The sequence below is a fragment of the Larimichthys crocea genome, chromosome XIV (assembly GCF_000972845.2).
Source record: "Larimichthys crocea isolate SSNF chromosome XIV, L_crocea_2.0, whole genome shotgun sequence".
Classification (NCBI taxonomy): Eukaryota; Metazoa; Chordata; class Actinopteri; family Sciaenidae; genus Larimichthys; species Larimichthys crocea.
The window spans coordinates 3,905,635-3,920,960 of NC_040024.1; the positions used below are offsets into that span (position 1 = coordinate 3,905,635).

The 15,326-nt window shown below is 40.5% G+C and overlaps 2 protein-coding genes across 8 annotated transcripts; one reads left to right on the top strand and one right to left on the bottom strand.

The window, feature by feature from the left end:
• Nucleotides 1–1,114: 1,114 nt before the first annotated feature.
• gps2 (G protein pathway suppressor 2) lies at nucleotides 1,115–6,186 on the top strand. 3 transcript variants are annotated; one of them, XM_027287931.1, is made up of 11 exons: nucleotides 1,115–1,287; nucleotides 1,655–1,772; nucleotides 3,254–3,363; nucleotides 3,471–3,586; nucleotides 3,705–3,784; nucleotides 3,865–3,944; nucleotides 4,017–4,188; nucleotides 4,280–4,363; nucleotides 4,475–4,551; nucleotides 4,649–4,744; nucleotides 5,546–6,186. In XM_027287931.1, the coding sequence occupies exons 2-11, from the start codon at nucleotides 1,679–1,681 to the stop codon at nucleotides 5,636–5,638; spliced, it is 1,002 nt and encodes a 333-aa protein (XP_027143732.1). In that variant the 5' UTR covers nucleotides 1,115–1,287; nucleotides 1,655–1,678; the 3' UTR covers nucleotides 5,639–6,186. The 3 variants fall into 3 exon arrangements, with proteins under 3 accessions (XP_027143732.1, XP_027143734.1, XP_027143733.1); XM_027287933.1 differs by having other exon boundaries at nucleotides 3,471–3,583; XM_027287932.1 differs by lacking the exon at nucleotides 1,115–1,287 and adding an exon at nucleotides 1,322–1,395.
• Nucleotides 6,187–6,519: 333 nt separating this feature from the next.
• LOC104923962 (eukaryotic translation initiation factor 5A-1) lies at nucleotides 6,520–13,204 on the bottom strand. Of its 5 annotated transcripts, XM_019272125.2 has the most exons (6): nucleotides 12,789–13,203; nucleotides 9,883–10,055; nucleotides 9,312–9,416; nucleotides 8,664–8,795; nucleotides 8,150–8,222; nucleotides 6,520–7,039 (listed from the first exon to the last, which is right to left on the bottom strand). In XM_019272125.2, exons 2-5 carry the CDS (start codon nucleotides 10,048–10,050, stop codon nucleotides 8,160–8,162), a joined length of 468 nt encoding a protein of 155 aa, XP_019127670.1. In that variant the 5' UTR covers nucleotides 10,051–10,055; nucleotides 12,789–13,203; the 3' UTR covers nucleotides 6,520–7,039; nucleotides 8,150–8,159. The 5 variants fall into 5 exon arrangements, with proteins under 5 accessions (XP_019127670.1, XP_019127672.1, XP_019127671.1 ...); XM_019272127.2 differs by lacking the exon at nucleotides 8,150–8,222 and having other exon boundaries at nucleotides 12,789–13,204; XM_019272126.2 differs by having other exon boundaries at nucleotides 6,520–8,222; nucleotides 9,883–10,052.
• Nucleotides 13,205–15,326: the final 2,122 nt, after the last annotated feature.

The window sequence follows — 15,326 nt, forward strand, 5'->3', positions numbered from 1 at the left end:
TGATTAAACTCAACGGACTATCCGTTTAATGGTATTTTAAGCATTACGAAAACAATTCATGCAAGAGGAAAAACAATTGGTAATCAGGAACAAGATATACTGTAGAGGGAAATAGTTTTGTCAAGTGTATTGTTTTTGTAGTTAATCTCATATAGACGGATTAGAGAAAACAACTTGATTGATAAGTCTACTATGAAAGATATAATAATGATAATAAACTTTATTTAAATAGCACCTTTAAAAACCCTGATACTAAGTGCTTTCTGGTTTAGATAAATGTATATGTATAATATGTGGATATGTAAATTGGGGTACGACTACATGAGATGATCTTGCATGTGTTGTTTTTGAAAACTTAACATAACATGTCCATGGAAAGTATAAGCGTCACAGTATAAATAAAAAGGGGCATTTGCAGTGTAGGTTTGCTTATTTAGACAGGGGAATCTGATATATCTGGCCCAGTGACGGTATAAAGAAGTCTAGTAGTATATTATATTTAATATAACATTTTTTATTATATAAATTATATTTAATATAAAGTAATTATTTTTAACTTAACAATATAATTACAAATAATTACTATTTACTATATAACTTTGGTGTACTATATAATTACATCTGTAATATAGTATATATTTCTTATTTCCTAATTTTTCATTTAATTAATTTCTTTAAAATTCTTCATAAATAATATCATATAGTACAGGACCTCTTGGACGTGAGACAAACAGAACAGAGACCCCCCCACATGTGTCACATTTTAAGCCTGGCTTATAATAACTTTTATATTTACTTTATTCACCTTTTATTTCACCATTAACTGATTTATATACAGGATTATTAGCCTATATGTGTTTACATTCAGGCATAATGGAAATTTATAAAAAAATATATGTATAATAATATAATAGTAATAGTTTTTTGTCAAAAGTAGCTTTATTGCTTATTAATGCTTGCAGTTTGCTTATATTTTTTAATTCTCAGGAATTTTTGGGGTGAAACCCTCTGCGGACCCCCTAGGTGCCACGCACCGCGGGTTGAAGACCCCTGTTGTAGTATAAAGAGCTGGCGGTACAGTAGAAACTACCATTCATTCCCATGATGCAGTTCGCAGGGGGAAAAAGTCGGACTTGGCACCGGAAGCTCAACATAATCACCCGGGCCGACAAACCCTCAGTGTGTTTATATTTTGGACAGAAGTTTCTTTGCAGACACTCACCTCAGACTAACAAACCCCGCGAGGTCGGATAAGCTTCTTATTAAACGACCCACAAAGAAATAAAAGTAAGACGACCGTTACGCCGCCGCAGTGACGTCACAGAAGATATATAAATATATATGTGCGTAACGTTTGTGCTAAAGCGGCGAGCTAACTGCAGCTAACGTGAATGTTTAAGAAATAAAAACGGCTGCCGCTAAATGTGCATGTTTAATCTCCTCTGTTTGAATTATTAAACTGTAACGCTCCGGTTTATGTGTTGTACTTTAAAAATATATATATATTGTCAGTTAACAGCGAAAGTAAAGCTGGCGATGCTAACTTAGCTGCTAGCCGCGTTAGCAGCGAGGCCTTTGGACCGTTACAGCGAGTTTCTACATTTCTGTTTTTTATTAATTTCACATCTGTTAAAACATCTTATATCCACACCAGCTGGCCCCTCCACTGCCTGTCACCATGCCCGCCCTGCTGGAGAGACCCAAGCTGTCCAACGCGATGGCGAGAGCCCTCCACAAACACATCATGAGGGAGAGGGAGCGCAAGAGACAAGGTCTGTGTGAGGAAACTTTAAAACTTTAAACTAACCAAGAGACAAGGTCTGTGTGATAAAACTTTAAAACTAACCAAGAGACAAGGTCTGTGTGAGGAAACTTTAAAACTTTAAAACTAACCAAGAGACAAGGTCTGTGTGAGAAAACTTTAAAACTTTAAAACTAACCAAGAGACAAGGTCTGTGTGAGAAACCTGAAAACTTTAAAATAACCAAGAGACAAGGTCTGTGTGAGGAAACTTTAAGACTAACCAAGAGACAAGGTCTGTGTGATCAAACTGTAAAACTAACCAAGAGACAAGGTCTGTGTGAGGAAACTTTAAGACTAACCAAGAGACAAGGTCTGTGTGATAAAACTTTAAAACTAACCAAGAGACAAGGTCTGTGTGATCAAACTGATAAAACTTTAAGACTAACTAAGTGTTACAGCTGGACACAGGGACCAGGGAGACCACAGCTGACATTTCATCTGTTTAATGTAAAACAATAACCACCCAATTTAAGAATATACCCCTATCATATCATACCTGTGTGTATATATGTGTACATATTATCCTATTAGATATTATTAGATTAGATTAGATTAGATATACTTTATTCATCCCACCACGGGTAAATTTACTTGTTTACAGCAGCAGAGGAAAGTGTAGCATACACTACAGAATTAGAAAAAAGTAGAAAAAGACACAATAAACAGACGGAAATATCTATAACCTACAACAATAAACACGGAAAACAACCTTCAAACAGACAAGTACTGAGGATAAAAGTGGCATGATATATAAAAACAGTATTGTAATGTAAAGTGACCATGATACAAATATTAATATTATAACAAGAGTAGTGACCATAATATAAATAATATTACAAAAGTAAGTGACCATCATATAAATAATAACTGCAAGATATATATATATATATATATATATATATATATATATAATATATAATATATATATATATGATACTATTAATGTCCTGTCATTCTTCAGATGACACTTTCAATAAAGGTTTAAAAATATGTTTAAAAAAGATACATATTGTTCCTCTCGAAAGAATAGTACATAATAAAATAATAATAGTTACATATTTCATTTTAATATATATAATATTATATATATATATATATATATAATTATATAATATGATTACCTCACTGTGTGTATACTGTAAATACTCTTATATTTATACTAATAACTCTGTTTACACTGTGCCATATTGCCACACAGATGTCTTCTAGCTTGTACATGTTTAGAGGGAAACTAAATTTCAATACTTTGTATATAATCTCCTGTACATATGGCACCATTGATAAAGTTGACTTGAAGCCAAAATCATTATAATTCACTTTAATACCTGAGTTAATTTGATTTCTAATGACTCCTTATTTAGTTTTTATAAATTTGTTTGTTTGATTTGTTATTATAAATAAGAGATCTGACTGTTTTCCATCACTGAACTACGTGAACGTCGTCTTTCAGAGGAGGAAGAGGTGGACAAGATGATGGAGCAGAAGATGAAGGAGGAGGAAGAGAGGAAGAGGACAAAGGAAATCGAGGAGAGGATGTCTTTAGAAGAAACCAAAGAACAGGTTAGTACAGAGCAGTGTTCTTCCAGCTCCTTATGGCTCTGCCGTCTTACCCTGGGTTAGGACGAAGAATAAAATTATATGATTCTGACTCCCTGATGTGACTCCAGGTAATGAAGATGGGTGAAAAGCTTCAGGGACTCCAGGAAGAGAAACACCAGCTTTTCTTACAGCTCAAAAAAGTCCTTCACGAAGAGGAAAAGAGGCGCAGAAAGGAGCAGAGGTAGTGAGTCTGCATTTGTTTTCTAACTCGCTCACATCGAGGTATGTCAAAAAAAATTTGGGTTTCATTTCAAATATTTGTGGGGTTCAGTCGCGTTTCTGTGCCTCGTGTTCCGTCATAGCGATATCACGACGTTGACGTCAGCCAGCTATCAATCCAGCCTGCCCATGCACGCGGGACAGCACATCCTCAGCATTCAAGGTGAGACACGTGGATTATCTGAAAGATCGTCGACCTCCTTTTGACGTTATTAGTATTGATCATCTCTTTGCCTCTCTCAGGCAGTCCAGTCAGCCACAGTCGACCTGGCGCTCTGCTTGGAGAACGTAGCAAACAGCTGTTCCCGGCTGCCGTGATTCCAGTCAGTAAAGATACATCTCCGTACATCATATAGATTCTTGGTGATTTGCTCATTGATTTCTCCTTCTTGTAGACGCGTCACTACCAGACGGCAGGCTTCAGCTCGGGCTCAGCAGAGCACGGGCAGTTCAGCGGGGCCCAGGGCGTCCACGAGCCCTATGGCGTGGCTCAGCCCCAGCACCCCTCCACCTACGCCCCCGGACCATCGGTGCCTGTCAGTTTCGCGAGCAGCTCTCAGATCAGAGGTAAAGAAACATGTCTGGTTTAGTTCTCCGTGAGATACTCGCATCAACAACGTGATGTGCAGCAGTTGTAATAAGTTGTTCCTTCCCACAGGTGCATCTGCCTTTCAGGCCATGCAGTACCTCCCCCACCAGCAGCCGGGCTACCCCGTCCACAGTCACTTCACCTCCCAGCCTGGTCAGTTCTCTTGTCTCCACAGCTGGAACAGTCAAATAACTTGAATGGAGGCTGTGCATTAGATGCAAGTTGGTGTTTGATTTATAAACGTCATGTCTTGATCTCATGCAGGATACATTCCTGGAGCAGGGATACCGCTCCAGAAGCAGCTGGAACATGCAAACCAACAGTCAGGCTTCACTGACGCAGTAAGAGTGTTTGAATCTTACACTACAAACTTCATTTATGAGCTTCATAAGTCAGCTGTAAGTGCTGGATGATGTATTGTAATCACTGTTCTCGCAGGGTGCTTTAAGGCCTATGCATCCACCAGCCATGCATCCTTCTGCTCCAGGACTGCTGCCTACACCATCAATGGCGGTCCAGATTCCCACTGCAAAGGTGAATTCCCAAAACACACACTCACACACACATTGTTCATAGTGGAGGGAAGTGTTCAGCTCCTTCACTGAGCCTGTGATGGTGTGTGAACACATTATATATATTTTTCAAGCTGTAGAGCAACAAAGCCTTTTCTTCTGGCGCCACCATGAGGCCTCAGTTAAAGGGTAACTTTGGTATCTTTCCTCGTGACTGCGAGATTTGAATTTGGTGCAGTATTGAGTGAAACAGGCTACAATCAAATAAATTAAACATTTCCTGTTATTTTCACTAGATCCAGTCCGTGAAATCTCCTCTGTGGCCATAGGATCACAGCTCACTCTGTCTTCATCGGCTCAGTACGAGCGACTGAAGTCAAAGTCCGCAAAAAAAAATCAGCGAAATATTCAGTCGCGATATTGAAGATCTTTTACGTACGAAACACTACGCCACACTCTCTGTACTACAACACAACTCGGCACATTTCTACACTTATGTTTCTGCTGCCGACTTCCTGCAACAAGTTGCCTCTTTTTATGGATGGAGGCTACAATTGCCCATAAAAAAATTATGACATAGCTCAGTTTGCAGCTGCAACGCTGTCGTACGATATTCAACCAAATCTAAGACTTGTTGTCCCGATTAGTCCTAAAAACAAGAGAATAGAAGGTCCAGGTTGGAAGATACCAAAGTTACCTTTTAAGTGCAGAATTATTATTTGTAAAAAATCTACTAAAAGTTGTTTAAATCGTTGGTCTGAGGGAACAGTTTTATCACCGGCAGTTGTGACTCCATCGTATCGTTCAATGTTTCCATCACCAGTCCCCGTTCCAGAGCTCTCCCCAGGGTGCTCCTCGCCACAGCTTCCTCCCTCACAGCCAGCCCGGGCAGAGGTTTTACCACCACGGCAAGTAACTCACAGCCACCTTCATCATCATCATCGTCATCATCGTGGAGATTTCACAGCTCTGTTCAAGATTCTGGAGAATCTTTTGGACGAGGAACGGATCTTCAAAATGCAGTCATTAGGCAGGATTGTGCCATATGATTCATTTCCTGTATACTATCCTGTTTTGAGCTTCTTTTTTTTTTTTACTTCAGATGTTAATTTGTAAAATAGATTCTTTTACCTACACTGTGAAGCCTTTCTGGAGGTGCTTCAATGTTTATAACATGTACAAAGCAAGACTGCATGAACCAGAGCTGATCCCTTGTATACTAACATTCACAAACACGTCATGAGACGCTTTAGTGTCTCTGCTCTTTAAAAACTGGCATAAAGGCATAAAAATATTCAGTTAGAATACACACTACTATAGGTCAAACATTGATTCTACATCCTGTTCCTCTGTGGTGACTCCTGGTTCAGTCAAGATGGACATTTATCTGACAAAGTGTTTTAGTTTTAAGTCCGCTGTTTTTAAAGCTTTTATGTTGCAGAATAAAACCATAAGCAAACGCCACAACAGTTTTTTTTTTTTTTTTTTTTTTTTTTTTTTTTTGCCATGGAGACATCCTGCACAGTTTGGACCTGCTTGTATGAACACAAAGTAAAGATACTGGATAAACTGCCACAACTTTTTTTTCTTTGAAATCTTCCTCCTGAATCAAGAGTACGGCAAAAAAAAAAAAACGACTCCACCCGAACAGCTCTGCCTGCTGCGTTCTTAAAAAAGGAGCGGGTGAAGTTAAACTGAGGTTTGGCTGGAGGTGATTTATTCGTGTGTTCTTGTAAGCAGGCTTTTATTTCCCTTTGACACTAAATCCTCTGGACAAAAAGAAACCAAACCTTTGTGTGCCATGTTGGTAACCTTTGTTTAATAGACAAGTTTTAACAGAACAATGCAGATCTAGAGTTGAAGCCCTTCTTAAAACAGGGGAACATATTTAAAAAAACAAAACTAGTTGTGACATTATCACCATCTTTCTTTCCCCTGATGGTAGGTAGCTACTGAATATTTGTAGACCTACTCGATCCTCAGCGAGAGACCTTCCTCTAAGACCCTTTTTTCTTTATCTTTTTTTTTTTTTTTTACACCTGTACACCCGGTACTCAGATGTGTCTCTTTTATAAAGTATGCATGTACATAAAGAATGTTTGTTTACTGTTTGACAATTTCCAATTATTTTTATTAAGTTCTTTTCTAACTGAACCCAAAGGAGGGTTTTTTAAAAACAGAGCGAGGGAGAGATAGTATGAAAAACAAACAAACAAAAAAAAGAAAAAGACAAAAAAAACAAAAAAAAGGGGGGAAAATGGCATTGACGAGGCAATATCCCCTCCTTTCACCCAGGTCCAGTGCATCTCGTTTGCCCCTGAAAAAGAATTACAAGAAGTAGGAATGAGAAGAAAGGGCAGAGAAAAGTAAGAGAAGAGGAAGACGCTAAAGAATAATAAAAAAAGAATATTTAAAAAACGCGAGAGAAATAGATTTTAATGAGACAGTGTTTTAACTAGCCTCTGCAGAGGAAACATTGCACAAACCAACAGTTTTAAACATTTTTTTTTTTTTGTGGACACTTTATTCTACAGCCCACAAGTCTGCGAGTCAGAAAAAAAGTGCAGGAAAGAAAGTGCGTAAAAACAGTTTGACCCAAACAGTTACATCGATACCACAGAGGCTGTGTTTCTTAGAGACGTAGCAGATACAAGAAAGAAAAAAAAAATAGCTTAAAAAGGCTGTAAAATCAAGTGAAACCACACCGAAAGAAACAAAACATTACCCAGAAATACAATATGCGCAGCGGAAGCTTTTCATTTATATATCTGATAGTGCTACGTACAAATGATACACATGCTCGTAATAGTGTTAACATGAAACCAAAGAAACCAAAAAGAAAAAGAAAAGTACTTTAAGGGACAGGCAAATCCGCAGTGGCAAGTTTTGTATACACTTTTGAATTAAGCTTGGTCAATTAGAAGCTAATATGTCGAGTTTAATCAAATATATACACACAAAAAATGACCTTTTGCATTGCAGTAATACGGGGGAGGGAAAAAAACAACATTTTCAGTATCGTGGATGTGCATTATCATGAGTAACTTTTTTTTTTTAATTCCACCTTTTATTTTTCTACAACACCGAAAGTAAAACGTTAAAACCTGCAGCAGCAGCAGCAGCGTTGGATCTTGTTGACCGGAGTTGCCTTCCCTTTGGTCCACAGATGAACAATAAACTGTACATGTACACACACACACACACACTTGCACTGGCATGGCACATGCTGGTGGCTTGTGGTGTAACGCCCAATCGCGCACACATACATTGTTTTACCGGACACACACACACACACACAAATGCGCGCGCATACACACTCCTCTTCAGACAGGCTCGGGTCAGGCGGTAGTTGTTTTTTTGGGTGGGGAGGTGTTGGGAGGGGTGAGAGGACAGCTGCATGTCGATACAGCTGGAACTCTGTATTTACCTGTAGTGGCTTATTTACTATTGGTTTTGTAGCCAATTGCAGCTTCTTCGTCCATTGCACTTAAAACGGTGACCTGGAAGAGCACGGAGGAGTTTGGTTAACGTAGTTTCAGACAGATAATCTTACAATTAAAGAGTCCGATCCAAAGTTTTTAAAGGCAACGCTTCATGTTGGGTATGGATGGAGGGAGAGCATCCAGTCAGGGTTAGGGGTTAGACTGCTTCAGAGCTACTGTTTGTGTTCAAAGTTGAACAGAAGCTGAGGCTTTAGGTCGCTTTCGAGAAGCTTGAGCTGCTTTTGGTCCTGCTGAAACCGCTAATTGAGTTAATTTACCGATTAGTCAATGTATCATCGACTCATTCGCCAGCGACCACTCACGGCTTGTTTTATGGCGCCCTCCCTCTCGCCGCCTGGCTGATGGACGGCACCGTGAAAGTGGCGGGCTTCAGAATGGAAAAAAAACACGCAGCAGAGACGAATGTGAGGTGAGGTGAGGTGAGGTAGCGTTACTCACTGTGATCTCCTCTTGCCCTTCGTACTTGCTCTGTATCTCTTTGCCCAGCTCTCCCTCGGGAACCTTCAGGTCCTCTCTCACTTCCCCGTTTTCCTGAAGCAGGGACAGGTAGCCATCTAGGATCCCGATCAGCTGGAAGAGGGGACACGATATATTTTTTTTAATACATGCTGAAGTTATTATTCCTCATTTCGTTGAAAATGAACGACTGCGTACGTGATATATATATATATTTTTTTTAAATGTGACTGGTTTGATCAGTAGTCGATTTCCTTCATCTCATCAGGTGTCGTTTACCAATAGGTAGAAATGGTTCTGTCGTCAAGTTTGTGTGTGGAGGAAAAAGGAAGGGACTGTAGTTATTTTGGGGGATCTAGCTGAGTTCAGTCGGTGTAGATTCAACGCAGTTCCGCATCGATGTCACTCGATTTTCATCAGCGACGTTTTAGTGCAAAATTATACAAATCGGCGTTTCAATTAGACTCATACTTTAAAGACCAAAGCATATTTGTGAATATTAACTCTGATATCGGAGACATCCCCATTAGGAGACAGCCTTAGATTTCTGCTTTACATAGCAAGTACGACAAGCTACAGTAACAGCAGTCCGAACCATCTAAAAAGATCTCTTCAGTCCAGCTGCCTCACCTGGTAATCCATTCTCTTGATGTTGGGGACGTCCATGTTGTGGGTGGAAGGACAGATATCTTCATGTTTCTTACCAGAGAAGATGTCGATACCAACCAGGTGGACCTGCGCGGGCACAAAACACACAATCGGCTACAATCACAAACAAAATATCCCACTGACGTTATCTGAATTCTGTCGGAATCAGAAAATACTGAACCTTTAAACGTGTAAAGTGGTTGAGGTACCGACTATCCTTCAAAAAGGGGAGCTGACTATCCATAAGTAGTCCAAGTGTATCATGTTTAACATCATTTATAATACATATACTTTTCCGAATACTGGATGTTTCTTTTAGAAGTGGAAACTGTAACCCAACAGGGACACATTATTGTTCTTGTCCAGACTGAAAGTGTCCATTAATGTGCATTAATATTAATGACTGAGACCTTGTGTTTATTCCAGAGATGAACTTCAGTGATAATTCAAAGACACTCTTCCTCTGTCTGGGTGACATGAGTCCACGTTCTAGTTTATTTCTCCAGCTTCAGCCGCTTTGGAAAAGAGCTCCAGCTCTGCAGGACTTACTGACCTTAGCGTGGCCGTGCTTGCCGGTCTTGGAGGTGGACATCTCGACGATCTTGCAGGGTCGGTTTTTCAGCACAACAAAGCCGTTTTTACGCAGGGCCGAGCACTGCATGGGGAAGGTCGCGGACGCCCCAGCATCGCCGGTCTCGAAGTCCAGCTCTGCGTCTGCCATGCCTGCTGTGGAGATCAACACACAGGATGCAGACATTCAAATATGTCCTGATTCAGAAATGATTTATTGATGCTGTCTGGGATGACAAAACTTGCGATACCAGTTGAAATTTGTTGATACTAGAGTGGATTATACCACCTTACTTTCCCACTAGGGGTGAGCAGACCCTGGTTTACAGCTACACCCCCTTCAGAGACAGCTACAAACCCTTTCACCTGCCTCTCTTTTTGAAAGTCTATCCTCCTGCTGCCTCTTCTACAAACGCAACAAAGAAGCTGACGAGGTCTTACAGGACTGCTTTGAGACAACTGACTGGCAGATGTTTAAGGACGCAGCTGATGGCAAACATCAATGAATACACAGACAATGATGATCTTTCAGAAGCGAACGCCTACACAACCCAGAAACCCTGGGTCAGCCGGAAGATTTGTGCTCAACTCAAAACATGGACAACCGCCTTCAACTTAGGTGACCCTCGAAGAACTACAGGGACAAAGTGGGAGTCCAACCAACTACTACAGCTCTGACACCACACGCATGTGGAGACATATCGGTACACAATGAGACAGTCCTTCAAAATAAAGACAGCAACACTGCAAAGCGCCCACTCAGGGCGTGCACTGAACAACCTGAAACCTTCAACCTCTTGCTGAGTCAGACTGTGGGCCCCACCCGCTTTAAGACTTCCACCGGCAACCTGTTTTAAACGACTACCACCCTGTGGCAACGACATTAGTCATCACAAAGTGCTTCGACAACTAGTCAAGACCCACATCTGCTCATCCCTACCCGACACCTTGGACCTTGCTTACAGATCAAAACAGGGGCCACTGACACCACTGCTTTGACAACCATACACAACAATGCTCTTTATTGATTCAGCTCAGCATTCAATACAAGTTATTCCCTCAAAACCTGCGTCTGAGCTCGTTGATCTCAGACTGCAAACATCCATCCGCCGCTGGATATTCGACCTCTTGACGGGCAGGCCCCAGGTGGTGAGATCTGGCAACCACAACTCCTTCGTCGTCAACCTTTTAAGTTTGCTGACGAAACGACTGTCCACGGAAAACAACGATGAGACAGCTGGAGTCCAAACTACCACCTTTTGTCTGAACGTCTGGAAAACTTAAAGAGATGATTGAAGACTTTGGGACACAGGCAGAAACATGTTTTCTACAAAAAAACTGAAGTTTAAAAAAGCAAAACGAAAGATGTATGAACACATACTACAAATTTAGAAATCAATACCCACACGCAGCCTTTGCTTACATTGTTATCACGACTTTCCTTCACTTTATCACATCATTTCAGATTAAATATTGATTTAACAGCCACACAGAAACGGTCAAACACATTACAACAGTTGATTTTATGATAATCTTCTTATCCTACCAGTTAGAAGTATTTACTCTGAAGTCAGACCCTTACTTTATTATTTATTTATATGCCAAAGAGTTATGTTGCAAGTTAGAAAGATGGATGTGTGTTAATATCTTGTCAGGATAAGATGGAAAATGTGATTGGTGTCAATTAAAAATGACTTTTTATTGAATGCTGCACAGTGGCAGAATAAATAAACAGAAACAAGGCACACTTCAGGCAAACAGAGACCAGCCCTAACGTAAAGATAGTAGTATTATTAAACTATTTTAAAGTTATAATAGCTGCGGCTTTAGTCACTAACCCTGGCGGCAAACCGTGCGTCATTAGCCGACCAAACTTTTTAAGTAGCCATGATGTCCCGGTGCTGCAGCCTGCCACGAGTACAACACAGCTGCAACTTAAAGAAGAAGTTTAGCGACTGACTCGCAGTTTTTAAAGAATAATTATTTATAACATAATGCAGGAAAGTTTGTTTTAGCGCTCAGTTAGTGCGGCTGTTCACCGGGTAACGCGTTAACCCACGGGCCGCTAATCCGCGCTAATGACCCCCCCACCACCCTCCATAAATCAAATTTCAAGCAGGCGTCTCCGGGTGAGACCAGTCTGACTAGCTCTTGACAAGTCAAGGAGATGAGAAAAAAAGGCGGTTACACCTGCGGGGGGTTGTATGACAAGGCAGGTGAGCGGTGCAGTTTGTCCGCAAAACAAAAAACTGCGGCCTAGTACCACAGGACGTAGCACGGCCCCGACCAACGGCTGAGACCGGCTAACCAACGGTCGCTGCCCCCCGGTATCACTGCGCACTGCTGGGCGCACTCAGGCCGAGGCCCGCGTCGGTTCACACGGCGAAACTACCTTTATTAAGGCGCTTAAACCGGTCCAACCACCTCTTTACAAAAAATATTTGTTTTAATTGATCTAATTTTATATGTGTGTGTGTGTGTGTGGCTCCGCTTGTGTACAATAATGACTAAGCTATACAGAGGAGAACCGTAACCAGCAGGGCGGTTAGTGGGTGAAGTTAGAGCCGGTGGCAGGCGCTGTAAAAGCGGCCAAACTCGCACTAAATGTGCATTTTTTTAAAGTGAATGTTGGTGGATATGTATTCAATAAAAAAAAGAACATTTTACCTGGCTAACAAGTCAGAGTGAAGCCCTTTGTTTTGTTTTTAGTGTGTGTTAAGTGAACTAGTCCCGCCTGTGCTGCTGTGATAGAGCCAGCTGTTTTAATGGAGGCGTTTAAAGGGAATATATCATAACACAGCTCCACACGGACATGTGCATACACACGATAGCTCGTCTGCTCAGGCGCAAACACGCCCCGTCTATTGGATGTGTTGATAAGGAACTTACCCCAGTGATAGCGTCTCCTCTCCGGGGTTATTTAACAGCCTTTCTCCGGGTTAGTCCTCCCCCTGTAGCCGCGTCAACGGGTCGTCTGTCCGGGGTCTTGCTGCTGTCTCCTCCTCGGTCGTCGATGTGTCGCTTCTCTTTTTCCTCTTCAAGCTTTTTTTTTTCAGTCCTCTATTATCACTCGTTTCCGCTCGCCTCGCTTCTTCCCTTCTTCTTCTTCTGGTTTGTCCAGATTGCAGCTGGCCTCAAAGAGACTTGCACAACCACTAAAGTGAAGAGCCGCCGGGCCAAGGAAGGGGAGAAAAAAAAGCCCCGAAACCAGTTGTGTCTGTAGCCTAACACTCCACCTTCTCTCCCTCATCCAGCTCCTCACCACTGACACAACATGCAAAACATCTGAACGCACCACTTCCTGCGGGAACTGTCAAAATAAGACGCCCTTGTTAGGAAAATAATGCTAAAATTATTATTAGTAGTAGTAGTAGTATTAAAACCATAGTTTGGCCACATGAAAGTTCAAGTTTCAGGTTTACACGGGGTCAGCAATGCAATTAAATGTGTTGGACAAGAGGGGCTGGTCAAAAAAAGTAATACTATATTATTTTAAAATATTGTAAAAAAAGGAAAAAAGAACAGTGTAAAATACAAATATAATAAAATATACTGAAATAGAATATGAATGTTCTATATGTTGTACAAATATTTTATTATGTATAGTTTGCTTTATAGTATATCTTTATTTTTTGTTGTCACTTGTCACTTTGTGTAATGCTGCTGCTGCACTATAATTTCCCAGCTTGGGATAAATAAAGTATATCTATCTATCTATCTATCTATCTATCTATCTATCTATCTATCTATCTAAAGTTGTGACAAGACTTGTTTTACTGTATAAATAGATGTTAACATACTATATAACACTATTTGAAATACTGATTGAAAGAGCAAAGCGACAGATGTCCAGACGAAGTAACGTAAGAGTGTTTTACACATCCAGGCTGGTTCAGTTCATATTTTGCACATAGTCCTGTTAGTTTATGTGTTCAAACTGCAATACAGCGCCTACAATGTACTCTAGAATTTAGACTCTGTTTAGTATTTAGTATTACATTTTTAATAACTTAATTAGGACCCCTTATTATCAAAAATCAAAACTTATTTGAGACCAGAATTATGTAATTGGTACACTGTTGGTGAAATATATGCACACTGAACATATATCCATGCATACTCTACCCCACGTGTCTTTGCTTTACTTCTACTGTATACAGTATACCTAATAAAGCCATATTGTGTATATCCAGCCGTTTTGTACTTTGTGTTGTAATCTGTGTGCGCTTCATATAGCAATATGGTCCAAGGAGAAACACTGTTTGTATATGGTTGAAATGACAATAAAACCCACTTGATTTGAAATGATGTGTACATATCTTCTATTGGCCAACACACAGCTGATAGTGAGAGAGCTGTAAGTGCTGATCAGTGGGTGTTTTCTCATTAGTATATAATATATACATTAATTATCATGCACAACAGCTCAAAAGTGGAAAATATTTTTTATATTTCTGTACTCAAAGAAAGTAAAGTTGCATCTCTTCCGGTCCTCTCGTGGCTAACTTGACGCACCTTTTCGTTTGAACGTTCATGAAAAACACCTCCGATGCAGTTTTGGCGTGTTCTGCGCATGCGTGCCTTTTCATTCTCGTGCAGCCAGATTTATTTACTTCCCATGATGCTTTTTACTGCCCTTTTAAAAAACGCCACGACACATGCGTTGATCTGTCCACATGAACAAGAACAAGAACACATGCAGTGATGAGAACAAATATTCCTCATCAGCATCATGAGCCATAACCACTACTGTTTAATGTTTAAATATTTCTTTTAAACATTATGTGACATGTTCATGGTATTTACTGTATGTTAGCTGAACATTGCTGACATATTCCAGATGCCTTTACCTGCACATGAGTGACACATTTCTCATCCACATGCATCCACACGGCACAGATCATGGTGTGTACAGAAACTTACATTCACTTAAAGAAAAAGTTTAATGCAAGTGTCTCATCTGTAATTTACCCTGTGTCTGTCTTAATCCAGAGTCAGTGTCAGTGCTGCCTCCTTTGCTGGCTGGATTCCCCTCTGCTACTAATAATTGCATTTCTAATTAGAGCCTTTATCTCAGTCCAGAGACCCATGGCTCCTGTGCACGGCGAATGGTTTCGTTGAACTTGGCAGTTCTCTGAGCTGCTCGGTTAAATTTAGTGCTGTGAAACTGGAGTCCTATGACCTATGAGCCGAGGGCTGTAGTTAAAGGCATAGTTACTGTAACCCCTCCAAATGAACATTCAGTTATTGCTTCCTTAATCATGTGACAAATGAAACGTCACTGACCCCACAGCAGCTGCCCTTGCAGCATGAAAGCAGCCCCTGAAAAGTTAAAGGAGCTGTTTATTTACAGTTCAAAGTAATCATAAAATGTCCAGCTTGATTTTGAAAGTTTACATTTGTCAAACTAGAACTGTAACAGTTTGA

Bases quoted from the DNA above. Each gene is read 5' to 3' on its own strand.
- LOC104923962 (XM_019272126.2), bottom strand. From the start codon at position 10,050: ATGGCAGACGCAGAGCTGGACTTCGAGACCGGCGATGCTGGGGCGTCC. The intron at 9,417-9,882 runs GTCAGTAAGTCC...GTGCCCGCGCAG, and splicing joins GCAAGCACGGCCACGCTAAG to GTCCACCTGGTTGGTATCGA. The intron at 8,796-9,311 runs GTGAGGCAGCTG...CCCCTCTTCCAG, and splicing joins TCAAGAGAATGGATTACCAG to CTGATCGGGATCCTAGATGG.
- gps2 (XM_027287931.1), top strand. From the start codon at position 1,679: ATGCCCGCCCTGCTGGAGAGACCCAAGCTGTCCAACGCGATGGCGAGA. The intron at 3,587-3,704 runs GTGAGTCTGCAT...GTTCCGTCATAG, and splicing joins CGCAGAAAGGAGCAGAGGTA to CGATATCACGACGTTGACGT. The intron at 4,364-4,474 runs GTCAGTTCTCTT...GATCTCATGCAG, and splicing joins TCACTTCACCTCCCAGCCTG to GATACATTCCTGGAGCAGGG.